The sequence below is a fragment of the Onychostoma macrolepis genome, chromosome 04 (assembly GCF_012432095.1).
Source record: "Onychostoma macrolepis isolate SWU-2019 chromosome 04, ASM1243209v1, whole genome shotgun sequence".
Classification (NCBI taxonomy): Eukaryota; Metazoa; Chordata; class Actinopteri; order Cypriniformes; family Cyprinidae; genus Onychostoma; species Onychostoma macrolepis.
The window spans coordinates 15,312,795-15,336,704 of NC_081158.1; the positions used below are offsets into that span (position 1 = coordinate 15,312,795).

The following is a 23,910-nucleotide window of genomic DNA, read 5'->3' on the forward strand; positions in this document are numbered from 1 at the left end:
AATAAGAACATGAACTGTTGGGGCCGTGCTTGTCTTCAGATGGTTTACAGATAATAAGTAGCACAGTGGACCAGATTTTTATGTATATACTGGTTTGCATATTTGCATACTGCATGTTGTGTTGACATTTTATGAACATGACAGCTAATCTACACATAGTCCTTCCATATGAGAGATGCCACTGTTGTCCAAAATACTTTTTCCTCCTTTTTTTATTATTTTTCAATTTATTTTTGATGATTAGCACTTTTTGTTGCATAACAAATTGACAACCTTTTGTATCTTAAAAATAATTACAAATAAGTAAATGAATAAATATTTATTCTCATAATAATTAAGTGAGTAGTAGTAGTAGCTAGCTAGTCAGAGTTAAGTAGATATAGGCAAGGATTTGCTATAAACAACTAAACATGTTATTTAAAGTAAATAGGCTATCTTTATATTCTTCAAATGAAAACAACTGATTCCATTCAAATGTGCACACACATTAATTAATCTTTCTGTTTTACTAACAAATATTTTTAATATCTATTTAATATCTGAATCCATTGTACATTGTCTACTGAAGTTTTGACTATATTCACTAGGTGGCACTATACAACTCTTCAAATCTTGTTTCCCAATAGTCCCATACCTGACCCTGGACCATAAAACCAGTCATAAGGGTCCATTTTTCGAAATTGAGATTTGTACATCATCTAAAAGCTGAATAAATAAGCTTGGTGTATGTTTGTTAGAAACATTTGTTAGGAAAAGACAATATTTGGCCGAGATGCAACTATTTGAAAATCTGGAATCTGAGGGGTGCAAAAAAATAATAATAATAATCTAAATTATCAAAAAGTTTTGATACATTTATGGTGGGAATTTTACAAAATATCCTCATGGAACATGATCTTTTCTTAATATCCTAATGATTTTTGGCATAAAAGAAAAATCGATGATTTTGACCCATACAATGTATTTTTGGCTATTGCTACAAATATACCTGTGCTACTTGTGACTGGTTTTGTGGTCCAGGGTCACATATCTCTATCTGCTTCAACTGTAAACTCCACTATAAGTTTGCCAGCTGAAGTATGCTGTCTATGTGAGTGGACAATGAATAGTGTCCTCTCATTTATGTATTTTCATGACTTTGTTACTATGGTGGACACAAAACTTCTTTTGAGAAGACTGTAGAAAAAAAAAAGTCATTTGATATGAATATGATTCAGAGTGCTCTGGCTCTGCCAAGCAACTACTGCCGCCTACATGCGCCTATGGAAGGCAGATGAGCTGTGTAATCTATATTAAGATTGAAATGGCAGCGTCCACATCGACTTATTTTCCCTGGACTCTGCAGCATTAATGTAACCTCCATTTAACGATGCAAAGCAGATTAAAGGCAGCTTTATGGGAAATCTCCAATGGAATGGTCGAAATTCACCTCTTTGGGATGCACGACTGAGGTCAGTATATATTGACGTGACTTTAGGAAAAACATTTGCACATGATCTACATTATATGGCCTAAACTACTTCTATTGAATGTCTTTGGGATGAATTGTAATACAATGAAATCATGGTATGTGTTTTTTTCTGTCCATGCCGAGTTCAAAGGCTGGACAATACTTGATTTCAGGAATGAATGAATGAGGCATTTATATAGCGCTTTATTGTGTATTGCAATACACCCAAAGCGCTTTACAATCATGTGGGGGTCTCTCCTCAACCACCACCAGTGTGCAGCATCCACTTGGATGATGCGACGGCAGCCACAGGACAACGGCGCCAGTGCGCTCACCACACACCAGCTACAGGTGGAGAGGAGAGAGTGTTGTAGAGCCAATCAAGTGGATGGGGATTATTGGGAAGCCATGATTGACAAGGGCCAGTGGAGGGAATTTGGCCAGGACACCGGGGTTACACCCCTACTCTTTACGATGAGTGTCATGGGATTTTTAATGACCACAGAGAGTCAGGACCTTGGTTTAACGTCTCATCCGAAAGACGGTCTATAATACTTTGAAAGGCTATCCACCAGCTTTCCCATTCATCTGGGAAGAGTTGCTCAGCTGGTGAATACAGCCCCCCTTTTGTTTTGTTTTTTGGAGCTACTCTATAAATACCATGTGACTGATCAATCTGTAGCAGTCGACAGGACAATTCACACTGTTGAGAGCCCTTCAAAACAAAAATGAACTTCAGTATCATGAAATGATCATGTATCATATCAATTATCATAAGTAGTGATTAAATAAACCAACCAACCAACCAACCAACCAGTAAAACATAAATAAATACACTGATAAAATAAATCCCCCCCTTTTTTTAATCATATATACAGTACACGTTTACTTAGCTATTTAAATGGGGACATAGACATCCTATTGTTGCATAGACATTGTATTGCTTTTATACTGAGCTAGTTATACGTGTAAATACTAAAACCCTAAACCCTCACAGAATTACATGTATACTGTATACGTGTGAGGGAGTGTGTATGAATGAGAGAGAGACAATATTTCATGTGTGGTGTGTACTGCACATAGATGATGATGTGCGTTATTGTGGATAATCTCTGCTTGAAAGGGTAACACGTGTGTTCTCTATCCAGGGAAAACAACATGTTGTCAGGAGCCCAACTTTAGAGGTTGGTTTGTGACTATTAGGTATGTGATATAAATAAGCTTTGTTTGTGTTTTAAGATGTTGTATGTGCTTGTATGTGTTTTGGTACATGCAGTCAGAAGAGCTTGTTCAAGTGTTTTGTGTGATTGCTGTGCTGTACAGTATGTGGGTGGACTTAAGTGGAGTGGGCTTGTGTCGTATCACAGCATGACATTATTCACACTGGACTCTTACTCAACCACAATGTTTTGAGTCAAACAACAAAAAAGTGTTCTAAAATAATCAGTTATGTTCCTTAATATTCCATTATCAGGGATTTTGGGGTACATATTCTGAAACATAAAAAAAAAAATGCTTATAACATGCAAGGCACATTTCACCCCAAAATCAAACAAAAAATTACAAATAATACTGTGCATAAAATGTTAGAAGATTATGGATTGTTAAGATTTGTTGATTTATGTTATTATCCATCCATCCATTTATTCTAGATCAACCTATGTACTCTATGATTCTGGAGCCTATCCCAGAATCTCGGGCTGTAGGCAGAGAAACATCCTGGATGGATATAATCACAATATATATATATATATATATATTAAATAATAATAATAATAATAGTTTAACACACAAATGAGAATTCATTGAAAATAATAATTGAGAATAAAATAAATAAAAGAATAATTAAAAAATAATGAATAAAATAATAATAATAATAATTAAACCTCAGAGTAATATATTAAAAGCATATCGGGCTGTAGGCAGAGAAACATCCTAGATGTATATAATCACTATATATATATATATATATATATATATATATATATATATATATATATATATATATATATATATAAAACAACAACAATAATAATATGTAATAATAATAATAATATAGTAATTAATTAATATTAATATTAAAACCTCAGAGTAATATATTTAAAATAATGGGAATTTGGGGCAATTGTATGTGCATAATTCACATTTTAAACTTTCTTATTTCAATGTTTGTTGTGTGGCTCTGAATAAAACATGTTACTGTATTAAATCTGTTGCACACACAATGTGTAGATTTTGTGCAGTTCAATTCATAGCTAACTGTATTGTGAAGAATGGAAAGGATTTTAATAGGCTGTCAAATCTAAGTTTGGTCTTGGTCTTTATCCGTGTGTTGTTTTCACAGGGTTGTATTCTCTCACATATATTATGACTGCTACAGTAAGGCTGATGATACACTGGGCAACTTTTTGAGCAATATTGCCATCAGCGGGCAACCAGGTGAGACACAGGGCCCACGACTGATCTAAAATAACCAGACAGAAATTTGTTACCAGATAGAAATTTGTAAAAAATTTTGCTCAAAAAAAGTTGCCCGGCAAAATTGCTCAAAAAGTTATCAGCCTAAAACCTCACAATAACCTTAAAGGGAACGTGAGATGCTAAATTCACTTTTTCGTGGTGTTTGCATATAAATGTGTCTTAGTGTGTGGACACAACCACCTTACAATTAAAAAAATCAATTCACTTCTTTTTTTTTTAATCTCCAAAAAAAAAAACCTAAACAGTCTCAATTATCAAATCATTTTCCCTCAGACTATCAGGCTGCTGAACACTCAGAACTGACACTTACACAGCACACCTCTCTGTCCATATCACTCACCATGCACTTTAACTCCACCACCACCACAAATTTTACCAACTGGACTTCAATGTAGCATGCACACTGCACTTTAACACAATAATACTCTGACAACATCTATTTACCAACCATTACATCTACAACCACTCTGTGTACATTTGTGTATTATGTGTATTATGTTTGTATATTATTGTTTTATTTAGTGTATATACTGTATATAAAAGTATACTGTTATTTGTAAAGTGTCTAAACGTGTATAATGTTATTTGTTAAACGTGTATTGTAAATGTGTATTTGTTATTTGTTAAATGTGTCAATTGTATTCTGCACTGTCTGGAGCACACTCCCAAGCTTTTCACTCACCACGGCACACGTTGTTGAAATGAAATGTTGGTGATGTGACAATAAAAGTGATTTGATTTGATTTTTGATTTTCTGAGCAGTATGTTGTCATACTGCCTAGGCCTCGTCATGTATTACCATGGATGCATCTAAATCAGCTCCCAAGCACCCGAGTTTGTGATTCAGTAGATCGTGTACACGAATTCGGTCACTGATAAGTTCTGGTAAGTCACTGCTAAGACTTTGACATGTCAATAATACACCCACAACAATAGGTGGTGCCAAATACACATAAAATGAGTGTGCCAAGAAATACGTAATGTAATGTGTGTTGTAATAATGTTAGAAGATCGCGAGTGAAAACAAAAATCGTGAATCGTGACTGTCATGTTAGCCTGATGGGAACAACTTCCTCTGTAAGTGATTTTAAAATGTAAGACAGTAGCCTACCCAGATTTGAAGACTACAATAAGATTTCACTTCTACTGATAATGAAATTTTGGTAGGCTACTATGAGTTGAATAGCCTAATTGTTATATAATTCAGATGGGCTACCTGCTATTTTATGGTATATAAAAAAAGTGTATATTTTAAAAGTGATTGATGGTACATTTTACCAGAATTTACCATACATTCAAAACAAAAATTAAAATAGGAAAAAAACATGCAATATTGAAAATAATTTAAGAAAAAATGTTTTTTCTTAATAAAACACAAGAAAAACAAAAGCCTTTTCCAAAAGGTACATATGGAAAATGGGGGGTCCGTCTTATAATCAGGGTCGTCTTACATTCGGGTCAATACGGTAGTTGTCTTAGATTAGATTGTCTTCTATCTAATCTTCTATTGCGTGTCATTATATTTAGCAAATTTGCTTGTGTGGTTTATGCTTTGTGCTTCAGAAATGTGACGTTATTTCTGGTAAGGGAGCATAGTGAGTGCCGATGCTCCCTAGAATTTGCGATGCATTGTGGGATTTTTCTGGGAGCAAATGTTCCAGTGCACTGGAAGGATTTTGCGATTGAGACAAATGGGCGACTCCCTTATCAGTGCCTCTGACTACTGAACAAGGGAGCTGATTGAGACGCACCCCATATTTCCACCCACAGCCAGTTGTATGCTGTCTGCCATTTTCTCCACACTCGAGCAGCTGTAGTGACAACAATGTTTAGTAAGCAATGCAGGTGTTTTGTAGTTGGGTGTAAAAGTGAACATAAGAGTCTTCATTTTCTCCCGACATCAGAGCCACTGAGGACACAGTGGATTAGTTTTGTTTTTGATGGTAATGCGCCACCAAATACACACGGAAAAAAAATAAAATAAAAAAAACAGAAGCGAGGGGTGGGGTGAGTAGAAGCTCATTATCTGTCCGCATCCCTTCACACTGGTGTCTTTCCTTTAGTATTTAAACAGACTTGGACCCCACTACTTAAGAAACCCACTCTTAACAATTGTGTTCAACCAAGTCTCTACCCTTCTCACACAGAACAACCTCCTGGACAGCAACCAGTCTGGCTTCAGAAGTGGACATTCAACCAAGACCGCGCTGCTCTCGGTTGTTGAAGCCCTAAGACTGGCAAGAGTGGCTTCCAAATATTGAATACTTATCTTGCTGGATCTGTCCATTGGATTGACACAGTTAACCACCAGACACTCCTGTCAAACCTCTTGGCGAAGGGCATCTCAGGAACCGCACTCCAGTGGTTCAAGTCTTACCTCTCAGATATGTCCTTAAAGGTATCTTGGAAGGGTGAGGTGTCCAAGTCACAACATCTAGCTACTGGGGTGCCTCAGGGCTCAGTTCTTTGACCACTTCTCTTTTGTGTCTACATTGCATCACTAGGTTCTGTCATTCAGAAACATTGCTTTTCATATCATTGCTCAGCTGATGACATTCAACTCTACTTCTCATTCCATCCTGATGATCCGACAATAGCTGCTCGCATCTCAGCATGTCTAACAGTCATTTCTATAATAATTATCAATAATTAATTAAATTTAAAAATGTCACTCCAGAAAGTTACCATTCCTAGTAACCTAGCCTACAGTTAAGAATATGTTAGCACTCACAATTCCTTGTGGACTGAGCATGTACATTTAACTCATTTCAGTGGATTTGTATAAATAAGGTGTTTACATGCAACACTGATTAAAACAAGCATAACCAGTGATGGGAATCAAAATTTGGGAAATCAGAATGTTTTAAACTTAATTGGACAATCAGATTGAAGCATTTATAGGACTCAATACTAATATAAATATTGTCAAATTCTGATTATCATAATATTGATGTGCATGTTTTTGATTCACAGCAAAGAAATGGATCATATACCAGTATTGGTTCTCATCAGTGGCATACATGGAATAAGTGACAAAACAAACTCCTTTTGAATTAAGGGGTCTTTAAAAACCAATAATAGTTACAATAATAATTATTGCTATTGTAATGAATAATAATTACTCATTCCTGATAAAACAAGTAACCTAAATAGCTGAAAAAGTAACCTCTTGGGTATTAAACTGACCTTAATAGGAAGTTGTTTTCCTCATCCCCCTCACTGCCTCTGGGAATTATTACACCGTCATTTAACCTGATAGAGACACAACACTCGCTTCATTAGTCTTTCTGCTTTTATATGCTTTTTCCACTTATATAACCAGTACATCCTGCATTTGATATAAAAATAAAAGTAATTTTTTTATAGTGAAAATTATAAACCATCATATTTGATGTTGAATATCAGCATCATGTTAAGTAATCTAGATCAGCATATCAGATTCCTTGATCAAACACACTCATTTGTTTCTGTAAGCAGCTGAGCTCAGTTTCCCTGAATAATTCAAGTGTGTCTGCGGCTCATGAGGTACTTGTGTTGTTATGTCAAGAATGGATTATGACCCTGCAAGGTCCAGACGTCTGGATGCCAAAAAGTATGCATGCACCTTAGAAGGAAAGGATAAATGATACTTGAGCTTGTTTTCTATGGATGCACAGAGCATGTGTTTTAAAATGTGTGACTCCATTCCTGCTTTCAAAGACTGACTAACATGAACATACAGCATATGATGAAAGGACATTTCATAGTTTGAACATACTGAACAAATACGCCCCTTTATTTGAACCATTTGCTAAACCCAACTCAGAGTGGCACAGAACAAGACATTTCATTCATAAAAAACTGAATGAACTGGGTCATGATCTTGAGATTTGAAGACAAAATTGACGAAAATTGAAGAATAAAGAAGAATATCTGCTTATTCTACTTGGGCTGTGTTCCACTTAAAATATTTAAAGTTGGTCTATTCCTCGCTAACTTCCCTCGATCTCGTGGAGTCGGATATATATCATTGCTTAGATTGAGTAAGTCCAATTTGCATTCGCTGCGTCACAAAGTGAAAACTTTCCACTTTAGGGTTGTATAGTTTCCTTGTGGGGGGAGCCCTAGAGCTCATTCAACCACCTCAGAGACCAAAGTTAAGGAGCTGGTCCCCTTCAGGGGTCAAACCCACAGCCTCCAAATCTCCGGCTGGAGGTGATAAATCGTGATTGCTCGATAAGGAGAAATGCATGCACACATTGCTTTGGCCATGCCTGTGTTAGGGAGAACCAGAGCGGACAGTGGGTCATCGCTTGAGATGCACCTTCTGCCCAACCGAACCTCCTCCAGGTGGAGTCTCCCAGGTCTCAGCCCCTGCTTGCCCTGAGCCCATAGGAAGATCAGGTGTGCAAGACTGCAAATAAGGTGCGAATAAGGTGCCCCAGAGCTCCCTGGTCATTTATATATGTCTGCCATAGCTGACACAGCTGCCATGAGTCCCAGCAGTCTCTGAAACTGGTTTGGCCTAACTTGAACTTGATACTGGTACGCTTCAGCCATTAAAGCAAACCTGAGATACTTCCTGTGCTGTGGATATGTGGAAGTATGCATCCTTTAGATCTACTGTGATAAACCAGTCCTTGGACCTGATTTGAGCCACGATTATCATCAGCGTTAGTATCTTGAATAGGTATGTCCTCAGAGAACAGATCAGACAACGCAGATCTAAAACTGAATGCTATCCCCCATCTAGGGCTGCATGATATTCGAAAAAACTCACATTGTGATATTTAGTTTTTCTGCGATATACAGTATAGCGATATGAAAAAAAAAAATCACCAGATTTGAATAGCTCTATTTGGAAAAACATAATCAATGATTGAGGTGATTTTACTTGAGTAAATCAACATAGAAAATAAGCAAATTACAAGCAGATAAATATAATAGAACAAAGATACAAATGAAATAAACAGTCCTTCATATTTTTCAGGTAAGTCTAACAGTATTCAAGTACAGAAATTGAATAATCAAATGTAAAATAACACTGCATAGTCTTCACTGTATAAATTAAATCCAATAAATCTGTGTTAAAGCTACAAAAGTGATTTTTCTCTATGTGTTTTGTTGTTTGATTAACATTCATGCCATAGAAAGCAAAAGGAACATTAATCTGCTGTGAACCACTATACTGTCACACAACCATTTTCTTTCTCAATTATTTACCTTCTAAGCCATAAGCCACTGTGTTTACAAGGATACCTGCAGAGACATGCATTTTGACAATTTCGCACGTGTGTGTCATTTCAGGCACAAATAGACGCTGAAGTGAACGGAATTCTGTGTTCACGTCCATCTGCATGGCTCTCACCGTGTCTACACCGGATGACAAAATACTACAGAACCCATTATAATCAGATGCTGTCTACACTGGATGTGGCGTGGCGTGACGCGACAAATCACAGACAGTAAACTGATATCGATGCTGAAATGATATATCGTGCAGCCCTACCCCCATCCTTCTTTGGAACATACAAAGTTAGGGTTGTAAAAAAAACACAGACTCTCTTGAGAAGAGGAACCAAACTTCTTGATCCAGCACCTGAGCCTTCTTGAGGCTGACCATCATAGACAGCACCCCACTGAAGCGAAGGAGTTGAGATACTACTTTTGTACCCCCTTTCTACAGTCCGCAGGCCCCATGGTGACATATTTGGCAGAAGCTTTCCACACTGCCAAAAAGTCTCAAGGGAATCATTCTGACTGACCTCTGGTGCTTCCTGAGTACTATGCAGACTGATTTCTTAAAGGAACACTTTGAATTGGTGTGGACCACTTCCCCCTGGAGGGGCCTGCCCTCAGAGACCTGAGTGCTCTGGCATCAGAATCTCTTTCCCATAGCCTTCTTAGAGAGAATGAGTGCCCTCAGATCCATCTTCCCTGATAAGACCTCGGACGAGGAGTCTCAAAGAGAAATACTCTCCTTCTGCTGTTGGTAGTGCAAATAGCTGGCAGCAGCCCCCAGGACCTGGGTTCTACAAGGGATGAACCTCTGGAATGCCGTTGCTTGATTTCTGGCCTACTGAAACCAACCTCAATGACAGAACTGACTGTGTTGTCGAAGAGGTTAGGAGGAAAAGCAGGGCATCAGGCCTTCAAAGGGAGGGCATCCTCATCGGAAGACTTTCAGAATGCACAGAGCCAGCCCCCTCCAGAGCTGACTATGCGTGGTTCGCTCCCAAGAAAGTAAACACAATGACCATGTATCGGGATGTCCCGTTCAGTTTTTTGTGCCCCTGATCTGATCCGAGTCATTGAATATTGAGTATATGCCGAGACCGAGTCCTGATCCGATACTTGTATATTCCTAGTGTTTTATGCATAATTCAAGTACATTAAAGTTATTCAAATCAATCCGATGTTTAGAGAGTTGTGCTGAGTGTAAATGTAATGTGTGTGTGTGTGTGCTTCTTGTATTTTATATGTACAATAAGCAGAATAATTGCAACATAAAGGTAAAAAGAGATATGGTTAGAAAGCTTGAAGCTCGCTGTCACACCAGTCCGTCAATCAAATCCTAAGCAAGAAGCAACCCATAGCTACACTTTATAATAATGACATCTCAGATAGTCTGACGGCAGATAAAAGTAAATGATAAATGAATGAGTGAGTGATCGTTACAAAAGTGTACATCAAACACACTGAACACAAAAGTTGAAATGTGTGTGTCATGGAAAATGCATGGGCCACTGTGAAACATGAATGGCGGAAGTATATTTTGAGTTTAATTCACTTCGGATAAACATGTCTGCTAAATTAATATATTACCTGCCAACTCAGAGGTCCCAGCCCTGACCTTTGACCTTATCAAACTGATTCAGACGACCATGTGCAGAGGGACAGAGAATCTATACAAATAAAGAGATTAACATTCAAAATTGTCAGTAGCATTGAACTGTAATCCCATTGTTTTGTTGTAGTCAGGAATGGGACAAATAAATAAAAAAATCAAGATGTACACTAAGGTAATTTTTTTCTCCTAAATATCTATAGTTTTTATTGAAGAACATTTTGAAATCATAAAATGAATTCTGACAAATCAACACTCCCAGTTTCTGTTAATAAAATCTAATGCAATTGTGAGTGTCAAGCTGTTTCATGCTGATAATATATTAAATGCAAGTAATTTCTGAATTTATATTTCTTAACCAGGAAACACCAAACAGGAGGAGAAACCTTAACCTTAGAGAATTTAAAATAAACTACAGAGTCTTTAAATAATACAGTCCAAAAAGTGGAGTCCAAAAAATACAAATCTGCTATCACTTATTTTGAAAGAAATATTCTGGATGCCGTAAAAAATGCATTAAGACCACAATCATTTAAACAAAAACACAATGAATATGATATTAAATTTGCATGTATTTTGCTCACATTGAATATTTTGTTTTACTCAGAAATACAATATAATGCAGAAGTAAAATGTGTTGAAAATAGTGATTAACCACTTCTATACCTGGCACCCCGCTGTGCCGTAATGGGGGTTGTGGACTAAATTTGGCCATGGCCACGGGGGGACCAGAGGCAATATACCAATTTAATATTACTATGGCTAGTATTATTTTTATTATTAGTGTTAGTAGTTATAATAGTATTAGTATTACTGCTGCTAACTATACGATAACTGCAATCATTATCATTCACCCTTTTCCTTGTCCGCCAGCCCCCTATATTATTCTTTTATAGAAACTCTTAGGTTGATATGCTTCCACCCCCACACCTAGATGCATACACACACACACGTTTGTTTTTGTGAAAAGTGGTTTTTATACTGTACAAACTGTATGTGCTATTGCCCTACACCTAAACCTACCCCTTACAGGAAACTTTGTGCTATTTCAGATTTTCAACACACTCTATTCTGTGTGATTTATAAGCGTTTTGAAAAGTGGGGACATGGGGCAATGTCCTGAAAAGTCACCTTCTCCTTATAATACCTATGTCATACCCTTGTCATTATACAAATTTATGTCCTCATTTGTCACAAAAATGCACACACACACCTGGTCTTACAAATGGACTTTTATTGGCTGTTGTATGTATGTTTGTTTGTCCTTGTTATTTTGTATTATGTAAATGTGTACACTTTCAGAAAAAAAAGGTACAAAAGCTATCACTGGGGCACTACCGTTTCAAAAGGTCAACCTTTGTACCTTATTTAGCCCAAAAAGGTGCATTTTAGTACCTTAAAGGTACAAATTAGTACCTAAATGTTACATATTTGTACCTTTTGAAAGGGTGCTGTACCAGTGACAGATTTTGTAACTTTTTTCTTAGAGTGTAGAGGAACATAATAAAATGAGAATACAGTTGGCTAAATTTTGTCTTAAAACAAAATGAAAACCAGAAGGAAAATGTCAAAGATAATATTTTTTGAAGTGATATATTTTAATCCACTTTCACTCAGCTCATGAGGTTAAATCTGCTCCCTTCTATATCACTTTTCCTTGCCTTTTAAGACACTCTTTTTTCTTGTCTAATTGAAAGGCCATTTACTCTCTGTGAGCAGCGGTCAGAGAGGAAGGGCCGCTTATATAAGAGACCCAGAATGGTTCTGTTGCTTCAAGCCTTTTTTTTTTTTATTAGATAGACAAGATAACACAGTCACAGTCATGTCAGGATAAGCTATCTGTCTCTAGCACAAACCCTAACAACAACACAACCAATGGCTTTAATTCTACACTAAATGCAATCACACATGTAACAAATTAAATTGAAATAAAACATTTGTAATTTATTAATTGTAAATAATGGCAATGCAATTTACTTCTGTTGTCCATTAAAAGAATATGCTAGTAAAGGTAACCATTTTTTTAAATTAAAGTAATATTTTAAAGTAAAAGTTATTCCACAGGAGAAGAGGGTTTTTGCATAGAGGTCTTAAACTCACAATAACAAAAAAAAAAAAAAAATACTTCTAATTCCCATGAAAACTAAAATATGAGTAGATGTAGTTTTATTTGTGTTCCCAGCTGAGCCATGTTTGACATGGCCATTTAAGTTTTAAATACTGTGTGTAGAAAGGTTTTCGTTTGAATATCTATTTTATGTCAAATGAGTTAGTAATTTACCAATAACTCTATAACAGCTTTTAACCGTCCTCACAGTTTTTGTAGGCTGATGTAGGCTGTAGTTTAGCAGCGCATTTCTGCCAGATTGAACCTGATTTATCCTGCCAGCTTCACTGCATGTGACACTTCCTGTGAACATACTGACGTGAGAGGGAGATGAGAATCACACTGCTTGTCAATTCTATCTAATAAAAGAGTTATTTCTGCATTTCTTAAAATGAAGTCACATTGTTCTTTTGGGAGTCAATCATTTGCTAACCTCTGGAAGATTAAAAGGTTGTTCTGGGTTCAATACAAGTTAAGCTCTATTCACAGCATTTGTAGCATAACTTCACCTTGTTCCTCAGTAATAAATAAAATAAAATAAAAAATGTGGATTGTTCTAAGTGGATGATCTCTATACTTTTTAACACGTTTAAAAATGATACTTCACCCAAAAATAATGTAATTTTTCACTTGCCCTCAAGTCATTTCAAATACGTTTGACTTTTTACTTATAGAACACAAAAGCAGACTCTCAGCAGAGAGTTAAAAGTAGTCTGTATGACGTGTAATACGTGTACTTTATTACTAGTCAAGTCAAGTCACCCTTATTTATATAGCGCTTTTAACAATACAGATTGTGTCAAAGCACTTAACAGTATCAAATTAGAGGATAGAGTGTCAGTAATGTATAATGATAAGATTAAACACTCAATTTTAAATTTTCAGTTAAAGGCATTTCATTATTGAATTCAGAGATGTCACTGTCTAGCTCAGTTTAGTTTAAATATTATCTGTGCAATCAAATCAAATCAAATCGGCGATAATCGCTAGAAATTAAGTGTCCCCAACTGAGCAAGCCAGAGGCGACAGCGGCAAGGAACCAAAACTCCCTCTGTGACAGAATGGAGAAAAAAAAACCTTGGGAGAAACCAGGCTCAGTCGGGGGGCCAGTTCTCCTCTGACCAGACGAAACCCGCAGTTCAAAAGTTTATATTTCTATTTTAATTTTGTTGCAATTTCTATAGTAGTATACAATAGTAGTATTATGTAGTTAGGTATTTTATTATATTTTAGTTATTTATTTATTTTTTTTTAGTTTTATTGTATTCAATCGATGTATACTAGACATCTTAACTCATATAATAGTTGTGTGTGAAGAATGTACTGAAATTTAAGACAACATTTTACTTATTCACGGAAAATCTCACTTGACAGTCATGTTCACCCTTCACTTTCATTGTACGGAGAAAAAAAAAATTCCCTTTGTGTTCCACTCAAGTGACATGAAGGTAAGTAAATTTATTTAATTTAATTCTATTATTTTATTGGAAAGTGGACTACTATAACTGATTTTTGCATTTAAAAATGATCTATTTTCAGTTCAAATCAACATTATTCCATAGCTGCAGTCCATTGAGCTGCACAAAACTACAGAATTCTCTACTCTTACACACAGTAATGTGGGTCATAAAGAGTATTTCACCTGGACAAATCAGTTAAGCTACTGATTCAAATGAAAATGGCAAGAGGTTAAGACTTAGATAAAGCCTGTCTAATGCCATTTTCATCTGTCATATGATGGCTGTCCACCATTCAAAATGATCCTTTTATTAAATGAATTGTGTACTTTTACAAGCTGTGCTAGAATTTATGGAGCTGTCTGTGGTGCTGAAATCACACTTTCACTGTTGTATTTGACTGAACAGACTATGAGAGAGAGAGAGAGAGAGAAATACTAATTCATCAACACAGAGATGTTTGGCTGTGAATTGAGACAAAATGACCAATTTATGCTGATATCACACCAGAAAACTGAGCCAGGATGACAATTTTCTATCCTTGAGGCATTTCAACATTGAGACATTACCTTCAGATGAAAACAGAGTTATACTTAAGTAAAGGAAGTGGCTTAAAACTCTCAAGCTAAACCACCCAGAACATTGTAGCAATAACAACATGCTAAAACATTAAGAACACCATAACAACGATTTGACAACTCTCTCAAAACGATTCGTAATACTCTTACATCATTTTACAGAGTTCTGCACATGCAAACACCATCCATGCTTGCCTTAGAAAGTATAAAAATCTATTAATTTAGTAAATATTAATCTATTAAATTATATGTAAATAAACGCTTGCGTTAAATGCTCTACTAATATTCTCACTATAATCCTACAGTGATGCTATGAAATATTTTGTAGCTCAAAACACTTTGCAAAAACAAGTATATATATATATATATGAATGAATGAATGAATGAATGAACGAATGAATGAATCATCTATTCATTCTACAGCATATCATACATTAGGAAAACCCACTTGCCATTTTTTGGGTTTTTGTTGAGGGAACAAGGATGACGCTAACTTCCTGGTTGGTCTACAACAATAAATCATCACTGCAGCACTCAATTGTGTTATGGATAAGCTATTTGATATAGTATGTCTGTTTAATTTGTTGTTTATTGATTGTGACCTGTAAATGCCTGAGTGCTCTGCAATCCATTACATTCAAACATTTTTGTAAAGCAACAGTAAAAAAATAAATAAAAAACGGTTATGCCAGAATACAATATGTTATTCATCTCTCTATAATGGCAAAGGTTTGTGCTGTTTTTGTAGTGTAGCAGCGAATGTTGCTTTGAAATACTGGTCCTGGGCCCATATTCACAAAACATTTTATCTTACCACTAAGAGTTCTCCTAAACAGTAGACGATGCAATATTATCACGTTACTTGTCTCACGATACAATATTATTGCGATTTTAAATATTTTGCAATAGTCTGCAATATATTGCAATTTATTACCTTTTTCCAACTTCAAATTATGGCAACATCTGTTTTAACTAAAAAATAACATTTCTCAGTTTGTTTATCTCACTTCAATTGTATTGCTGCAGTGCAAAATGGGATTGTCAAGCAGACAAACTGACCAACACTTTCATGAAAACCTGTCATAAATGTTGTATGCACCTGGCAAACTCAATTGTTTGTATTACAGTCTAGTCTAGTCCACCTTAATTAAAGGGGTCATATGATGCGATTTCCTGCTTTCCTTTAATCTTTGGAGTGTTACAAGCTGTTTGTGCATAGATAAGATCTGTAAAGTTGCAAAGATTAAAGTCTCAAACCCAAAGAGATATTCTTTATAAAAGATAAGACTCTGCCACGCCCCCACATGTCTACGTCACGGAGTGGGAAGAGCTGCATAACACCGCCCAAACGTATACGCAAAGAAAGAAGGCAAAACTATTATTCTCGCTGTAGTATTGTTGTTGCCGCCGCCATGTCGTGGAAACACTGTGTGTTACGTTGTGAAAGCGAAAGTACTTTGTTTGGCCTTCCAAATGAGTACACAACTAGAAATCAGTGGTTAATTTATATTTACAACACTGTTCCAGAACAGTACAATGCAAATATTCGAGTGAGTGCAGCACATTTTACAGAGGACTATTTCCTGAACCTGGGAGAGTAGCCTACAATGTGAACATGAATGGCTGTGATGTGAATACTATAAAGTGGGGCAATTCCAACTTTGCAAGGACAGTCTGGCGCTTCTGACTCACAGCCTGTAAGTACTTTGCTTATTTAAAGAATTTGCTACTGACTATTCAAACGCGAGTTTTGAGCAGTGTAGAGTAGTGCTTGTTTGTCGTTTCTCCGATCACAAATGCAGACATGGTGTTATGTTTATGTGGCACGGCGTGGCGCAACACGTAAAAAGACCGTATGAGTCATTATAATCAGTAATTATGTCCTCACTGAATGCAACAAATGCCTCGTTTATAGTGGGTTTTATTGTTTTAGACTCGTCGCGCCGGGCCACGGCATCACAACACGTTAAGGGGCGTAACATTTCCGTCACACGCTTGAGGTATTCGGCCAATCACAACGCACTGGATAGCTGGCCAATCAGAGCACACCTCGCTTCTCAGAACGATGAGCTTTGTAAAAATTGGCGCGTTTCAGAAAGGCATGTGGAAAATATTGTGGGTTTTTTTTTTACCCTAAACCACATAAACACATTGCATTACAGCAAATACACAAAATAATGTTCTTTTTAGCAACATCATATGACCCCTTTAAATGTAAACAGGTATACACTTCTGTGCTACTACAGGTATTTTGAACAATGCAACTTGAACTAGTACAAAAAAGTTGTTCAGACCCTTCAGCAATTGGGGCTTTTGAAAGTAAATTACAGTTAAATTTAAATTAAATTAAACATAGACTTACATCTGATTTAAACGCAGATGGGGCTTTCCTGATAACTTTCCACGATGCCACCATCTTTATTTTACTAATTTAGTGCATGCTGAAGCTGAAGCTGACCTCACCAGAAAAAGAATTTAACACTACCATCTAGCGGACTGTAAAGAAATTGATTTTATTATTCTACCAAATAGTATAATAAAAGATCGATACTCGACGTCTGTGTATCGATGCAGTATTACCGCGGAAAATATTGCGATACTATGCTGTATCGATTTTTTCCCCCCACCCCACTAAATAGCAATAAAAGTGTTTAGCTAAGAGTTTTGTCTTAAAACCTATCCACAAAGCTGCTGAGACAAACTTTTACTAAGGAATAGAGAGAAGTCTTAAGCTAAGAGTAAAGGGCGGGGTTGACCTCGTTGCTGTGGATGATGTCGGCATGCTTACTAACTATGCACACAGTGATTAGCTGATCATAGAAATATTGTAGAGCGCGATATTATGTTGCCATATTCAAATCAAGATTTTAAAATGCAGGCTAAGTGAAATTAATTAATTAAACAAGTATATGTTCAGCTGCTAATTGTCAGTCTCTTACATGTATGCTTCTCGTAAACAATTAGTGGATATGCATTTAAACAGCCTTTTAATTAACAGAGAAGAATAATCATGGCTGATAGTAAGACATGCAAACGAAAAAGAAAACCAAACTGGACGCAGGAAGAGCTGTTATTTCTTGCCCAACTGGTTAATGAAATCACAGATATAATCAAAGGAAAATTTGGAGTTGGGATAATCTCCCAAACCGAAGGTGATACCTTTTTAAAAGCTCATTATCATCAAATGTTTCTAAAATGTTTACGTTCCGAGGCAGATTGCTGGCAACAGCCATTTTAGGAATAGTTTTTGATTTAGTCTTAGTGACTTAGGGCTCCTCTTCACTACTCCTAACGTTTCACAGATTTAGGAGCTAGTTTTAGTGCTAAAACGCTTTGTGAAATAATCTTAGAGCAAAAATTTAGGAGTCCTACATTTAGGACTGACGCCCATTATTTTTAAGATTTTCTCCTAAATCGGTGAGTTATGAGTTACTTTTAGCCTTAAGATGTTAGATGAATGAAGATGAATATGGGCCCTGGTCACATTTGTCCCCATTTGCAGCCTAACCATCATGCTAATCATGTTATATTTGATTGAAGAGGAGGGTCTATGGATGCCGAAGATGTGATGAGCTTAGACTGTCCTCTTAGACTGACCAAACATAACATGATTAGCTAGCACACATCAAAAACAGACAGTTATGACATGTTTGCCATCACGAGGCACTATCAGGAGCTTAAAGATGATTGCTTTTCATCAGCTTACCATGTCATCTCTTCTAACACTCATCTACACCACGACATTCGGACAAGCAAACTCAAAACTCACATGCGTATGAGGATCTAATGTGGTTTGTTTTCTAAAATATCTAGAAGGCAGATTTTAGGTCATCTGTAGACCAATATAAGTGTTTTAATTCCTCATGATATCTGGAATATTCAGGCAATCGCTTGACTGTTAAGTGATTGATCTGCCTCTGCACTGATCCGCAACTTTTGTGTTACATGTTGAAATTTGGCTAAGAGACTGTGCATTAAAAATTGCACTCCAGAAAATGTTTTGTAAAATAACGTAAATGTGACATGTCAGGGAACATCTAAATGAAAATTAATTTCTATTATTATGTCAAAAATATTTAATATGACTAAATAAACTTGACTACATCAAAAAAAGAAAAGATGATTAAGAGTAACAGGAAATCACGTTACATTTTTTTTTTTTTTTTGGGGGGAATTTTTTCTGTTGAAACAGGAAGTTGATAGAGGGAGTTGATGATGTCTAAGCTAATACTGCAGATATGGACGAAAAGCCAAGGGGTCTAAACACGGGCTCTGCTGCAACAACTTTCACATTTTACTGTGTAATTAACGAAAACACTATTGTATGAAGGGCTCAGTTCAGTGAGCGTGTTTGCAACCTTACAGATGAACAACTTCTTGCAGTAACATATCTAACAACATGCCGTTTTGATGTGCTTACAATGTTTTATTGCTATCAAAGTGTTTATTCTTGTCGGTCCTGACCTACATTACCCACTGTCTAGTTGCAGCTGTTTTATGTATCTAAGCAACCAAAACAAGTATGCAGTACACACACTCACACACTTTCTCGAAGGTTATGTGATATAACCTATAACGGGCATATCTAATCCTCTGTGAAACAGGATATGTCACTCCTCATAGCACAACCTTGTCTGTGATCGCCCCTGCTACACACACACACTTATTTTCTAGATCCTGGCACCTAATACTAATTCATTCTCCTTCTAGCACTTGCATACAGGTTCATTCAGTGTTAATAATGGAAATGAACTCACAAATTCACTGGCTGTTATTTTCTCCACTATGTCATTTGACAGCTCAACAAGAATAAATATGAAGACACACTAATTCTATGAATTTTAGATCATGCAATGCATATCCAACAAAGACAGAAAACGTGCATGTGAATACCTAATCACTTTAAAACTTTTTAGAATTTAGTTTCTTTCTGACTTGAATAATTCAATAATTCCAACAGTTCATTTAGATGTTATGATATGATGCAAATGTGGGTTAACAGTTTTTACACAACGGTACATAAACTTCATGATTTTTTGTGTCTATTAGGGTTAAATTAACAACCATGAACACAAATGTGTATAAATGTATAATGTGCAATAATTGTGGTTACAATTTAGTATAATAAAATGTCAAACTCATAAATAAAAAAAAAGAAAGAAAAGAAATGCACTGAAAGCATATGAAACAAACATTGAAGAATTTAAATGGAGACTGACCTTATATGAAAATGGATCATTGGATCATCATAAAGTTCTCCTCTGGCTTCAGTAGATCATCATGGTTCAGTCTTTTGTTAAGGTTTCCTTCTCCTGTACACATTTCTGCTTGAATTCATTTTGCATCAAACTTCAGGAAAGCTCTGTGATGTGATTTAGAGTTGACAAGGCTTTATCGTTGTGAATTCATAAGCAAACAAGTTCTTTTCCTTGAAGTGCTCCCTAGATTTCATACACCATTGAGTTTTAAATTTGAGAGTGAAAAAAAATATCGCTATAAAATACTGATAGCCACAAACAACACATAAACAGTATTTTAAACTAACTACAAAAGTGGTGTTGATTGAGACCCTAAAGACCAAATAATTATTTTACAAAAATATGTACATTTGTTTTTAAGTAGTACGTTTTAAAAGAAGAAAACCTATTTTGGCTTTTCAGTTGAATCACTGGGCAACAATGAACAACATAAGAGGTTGTTAAAGAGTTAAGGCCTGTCATCCAAGCATCACAGCAGTTCTTAATATATTACATAATTGTTTTTTTTAGCATTATTTTGTGTGTTTCTGAATAAGAAATTATAAAAGTAATGCTTAAAAGCTGCTGATGCCCAGGAGATTAACAGATTAAAGTGTGCTTTAAAAAAATAACTGCAACTTTCCAGGATTTTAACAGTGCGATGATCCTTGGATCATACAGAATTTGGGTGCATTAACTTAGTGGATATGGATGGCCTAGAAGTTTCTGTTTCTTGGGAGCATTTAATATCCAGTTTATAATGTTGGTCTTCTCAAACATATTTCTTCCACACTGTGTTCTCCATCTCTTGTGCTTGAGGATTTCTTCAACACATGTTGAATCACATGTTCATCACACGGGCTGGAAAGGCCACCACTATGCACTTCTCTGAGAGATGCCTACTCCTGGTCAGTCTCCCTGAGATAGAAATAGTTTAAGTTGGAAACAATGACGGGCACCGGTAGTGCAATGGGGTAGAAATGGGCAACCTAGAGGTCAGTTTCTCTAGCGTCCAAGCAAAACGTATAAAGGGAGCGTTTAATATCCATCCTGCTGTTAGCTTTCATGTTAGTCTTCTCAACTGGAATGTTTGTTTCTTCATTGTGCTCTCCATCTTTTGAATTAGAGGTTGATGATTTCCTCAACCCATGAAGTTCATCACATGAGTTTGAAGGGCCACCGTTATTAGGCTCTTCTCTGAGAGACGCCTGATCTTGGTCAGTTTCTCTGTGGTAGAAATAGTTGAAGTTGGACACAATTACAGGCACCGGTAATGCAATGGTCAACACCCCTGCGATGGCACACAGCGAGCCCACAATTTTCCCCCCCACAGTCACCGGTCTCATGTCACCATATCCAACTGTTGTCATGGTCACCACAGCCCACCAAAAGGCATCTGGGATGCTGGAGAAGTGAGACTCGGGTTCATCTGCCTCAGCGAAGAAAACAGCACTGGAGAATAATATGACACCAATGAAAAGAAAGAAGATCAAGAGACCCAGCTCTCGCATGCTGGCTTTTAGAGTTTGGCCCAAGATCTGAAGCCCCTTGGAGTGTCTAGAGAGCTTAAATATGCGAAACACCCGAACCAAACGAATGACCCTCAATATGGCCAGTGACATGGCCTGCTGGCCATTATTGTGCTCCTGGCCCTGCTGCTCTGCAAGCTCTGTGCCCAAGGTGATGAAGTAAGGCATGATAGACATGATGTCAATGATGTTCATGACAGTTTTGGAGAATTCAGACTTACTAGGACAGGCGAAGAAGCGCACAAAGAGCTCAAAGGTGAACCAAATCACGCAGGTGGTTTCAATGATGAAAAACGGGTCGCTGAAGGTGAGGGATGGACGCTCTTGAGTGCCATTGACAGCGCGACTAGTCACTGGAAGCTCTCGCTCGTCGCGAAACTCGGGTAAAGTTTCCAGACAGAAAGTTATGATGGAGATGGTTATGACTATGACGGAGACAATAGCTATGCCTCGTGCAGGACTAGAGCTTTCAGGGTACTCAAAGATGAGCCATACCTGTTTCTGAAACTCATTCTGTGGCAACGGTTTCTCTTCTTCTTTGATAAAGCCCTCATCCTCGCGGAAGCGGTCCATTGCTTCTTCTCCCAGCTGATAAAAGCGGATTTCGTCTGCAAACACGTCGATTGACACATTGACAGGTCGTCGGATTTTCCCGCCAGACTGATAGAAATAAAGAATTCCGTCAAAACTCGGTCTATTGCGATCAAAGAAATACTCGTTCCTGAGGGGGTCAAAATACTTTATTCTCTTGTCCGGGTCTCCCAGCAAAGTGTCGGGAAACTGGTTCAGAGTGCCCAACTGTGTCTCGAACCTCAGTCCTGCGATATTGATAAGAACCCGTTCGTTGTTCTCATGGTCCATATCCATGTCCAGAATGTCCTCATCAAACAAATGGGGACTGTAATAATCCACCGTATTCTCAGTGGAGCCCATCGTTGTGTTGTTCATGTCGTTCATTTTCCATGAGCTCTGTTGTGGACTTCTCGAGAATAGTTCTTTGTTGTGGACCAAGCGTGGATGATCCAGCGAGTTTTGGTTTTGGTAGGGTTCTCCATCACTGCCTCCATCACCCCGCTTGTCAAAGCTCACCAAAGCTATCTCCATTTCCAAGCCATTAAATATTAATTAATAAAAGACCTGTAGAATTCAAAACAAAAAGTCCCTCGTATATCCACACTCGTTTTCTTTGCCGCTAGATTCTTTTCTTCTGCTGCGGATAAAGATGTGTACAATCCAAACATCCTCCCATCACTCTGGTAAATACAAGTGTGCGCGCTGAGCGTAAGTACTGGAGTGATGCCCAGGCGACTCGGCTCTGTTGAACAGATTCTTTTGAACTGATTCGCAAAGCGTTGGTGTAGCCTATCACTCGACTGGATGAGGACTTTCTGTGGTGGATGGGGTGGAAACCAAGTCATATAGTGATAAACAACACTGTAAAACTAAATGTATCTGTAATAAGAAGATGCAAATCCCCGCGTCACACAAATTATCTGAATCATTAAAGCGAACCATTTCGCTGAAATGAATTGTGTGTGGAGAGAAAGTTCCTAACCCAACTTGGTTGGTTATGTATGTATGTATGCATGTATATATGTATGTATTTATTTATTTATACACACGCGCACACAAACACACACACGCGCGCGCGCACATATTCATATTTGTAAAACTGGTTTAAGAATTGAAATCACCATGTAAAACCCTTAGCACCACAGTTAATAAAAGGGTTACTAAAATAAAATCATCAATAAAAGATAATCTGAAACATATAGGCAATGGTTATATTTCTTTCATCATGCTCAATAAGCTTTTTATTTACACATTTATGTATGAAATACACATTTAAAAAAAAAAATTATAGACAATGGAATGTATTGTCATCACTTGCAAAGGGTTTTAATATAATCTCTGTTAAAAATGTTCTTTTTTCATAAAATTTATTTCTGGCTTCTGTGCTAAATTAGCATACATTCACACATGAGTTGACAACATTTTGCCTCGGTCTAAATTGCATCACCACAGTAAGTTCTTGTGTGTGTTTGAATATGTGATTTTCTGACTTTATTTTAAGAGACAGTGCACATATTCAACTAACTGAGCACAGATGAATTACAGGGATGATTCGTGTAGGTGCATCAATTAAAAACTGATGGCCATTTTTACTTTATTCTCACAGGACCAACACTTTATTTATTCTCACATGATGGACCACAGACATTTTGCGTCAAGTAATATGAAATTA

General features: G+C 36.8%; 1 protein-coding gene across 3 annotated transcripts in view; it reads right to left on the reverse strand.

The window, feature by feature from the left end:
• Positions 1 to 22,905, reverse strand: part of LOC131539678 (potassium voltage-gated channel subfamily A member 1) — a 35,620-nt gene extending 12,715 nt beyond the window's left edge. Inside the window, exons 1-3 of one of the 3 annotated variants that reach the window (XM_058774366.1) lie at positions 20,119 to 22,905; positions 10,736 to 10,815; positions 7,118 to 7,183 (exon numbers count right to left, since the gene is read on the reverse strand). In XM_058774366.1, the coding sequence (XP_058630349.1) occupies positions 21,126 to 22,769 (1,644 nt within the window). In that variant the 5' untranslated portion in view covers positions 22,770 to 22,905 and the 3' untranslated portion in view covers positions 7,118 to 7,183; positions 10,736 to 10,815; positions 20,119 to 21,125. The remainder of the gene's footprint in view (positions 1 to 7,117; positions 7,184 to 10,735; positions 10,816 to 20,118) is intronic. The other 2 variants (XM_058774365.1, XM_058774367.1) reach the window with 2 other exon arrangements.
• Between the last annotated feature and the right edge of the window lie 1,005 nt (positions 22,906 to 23,910).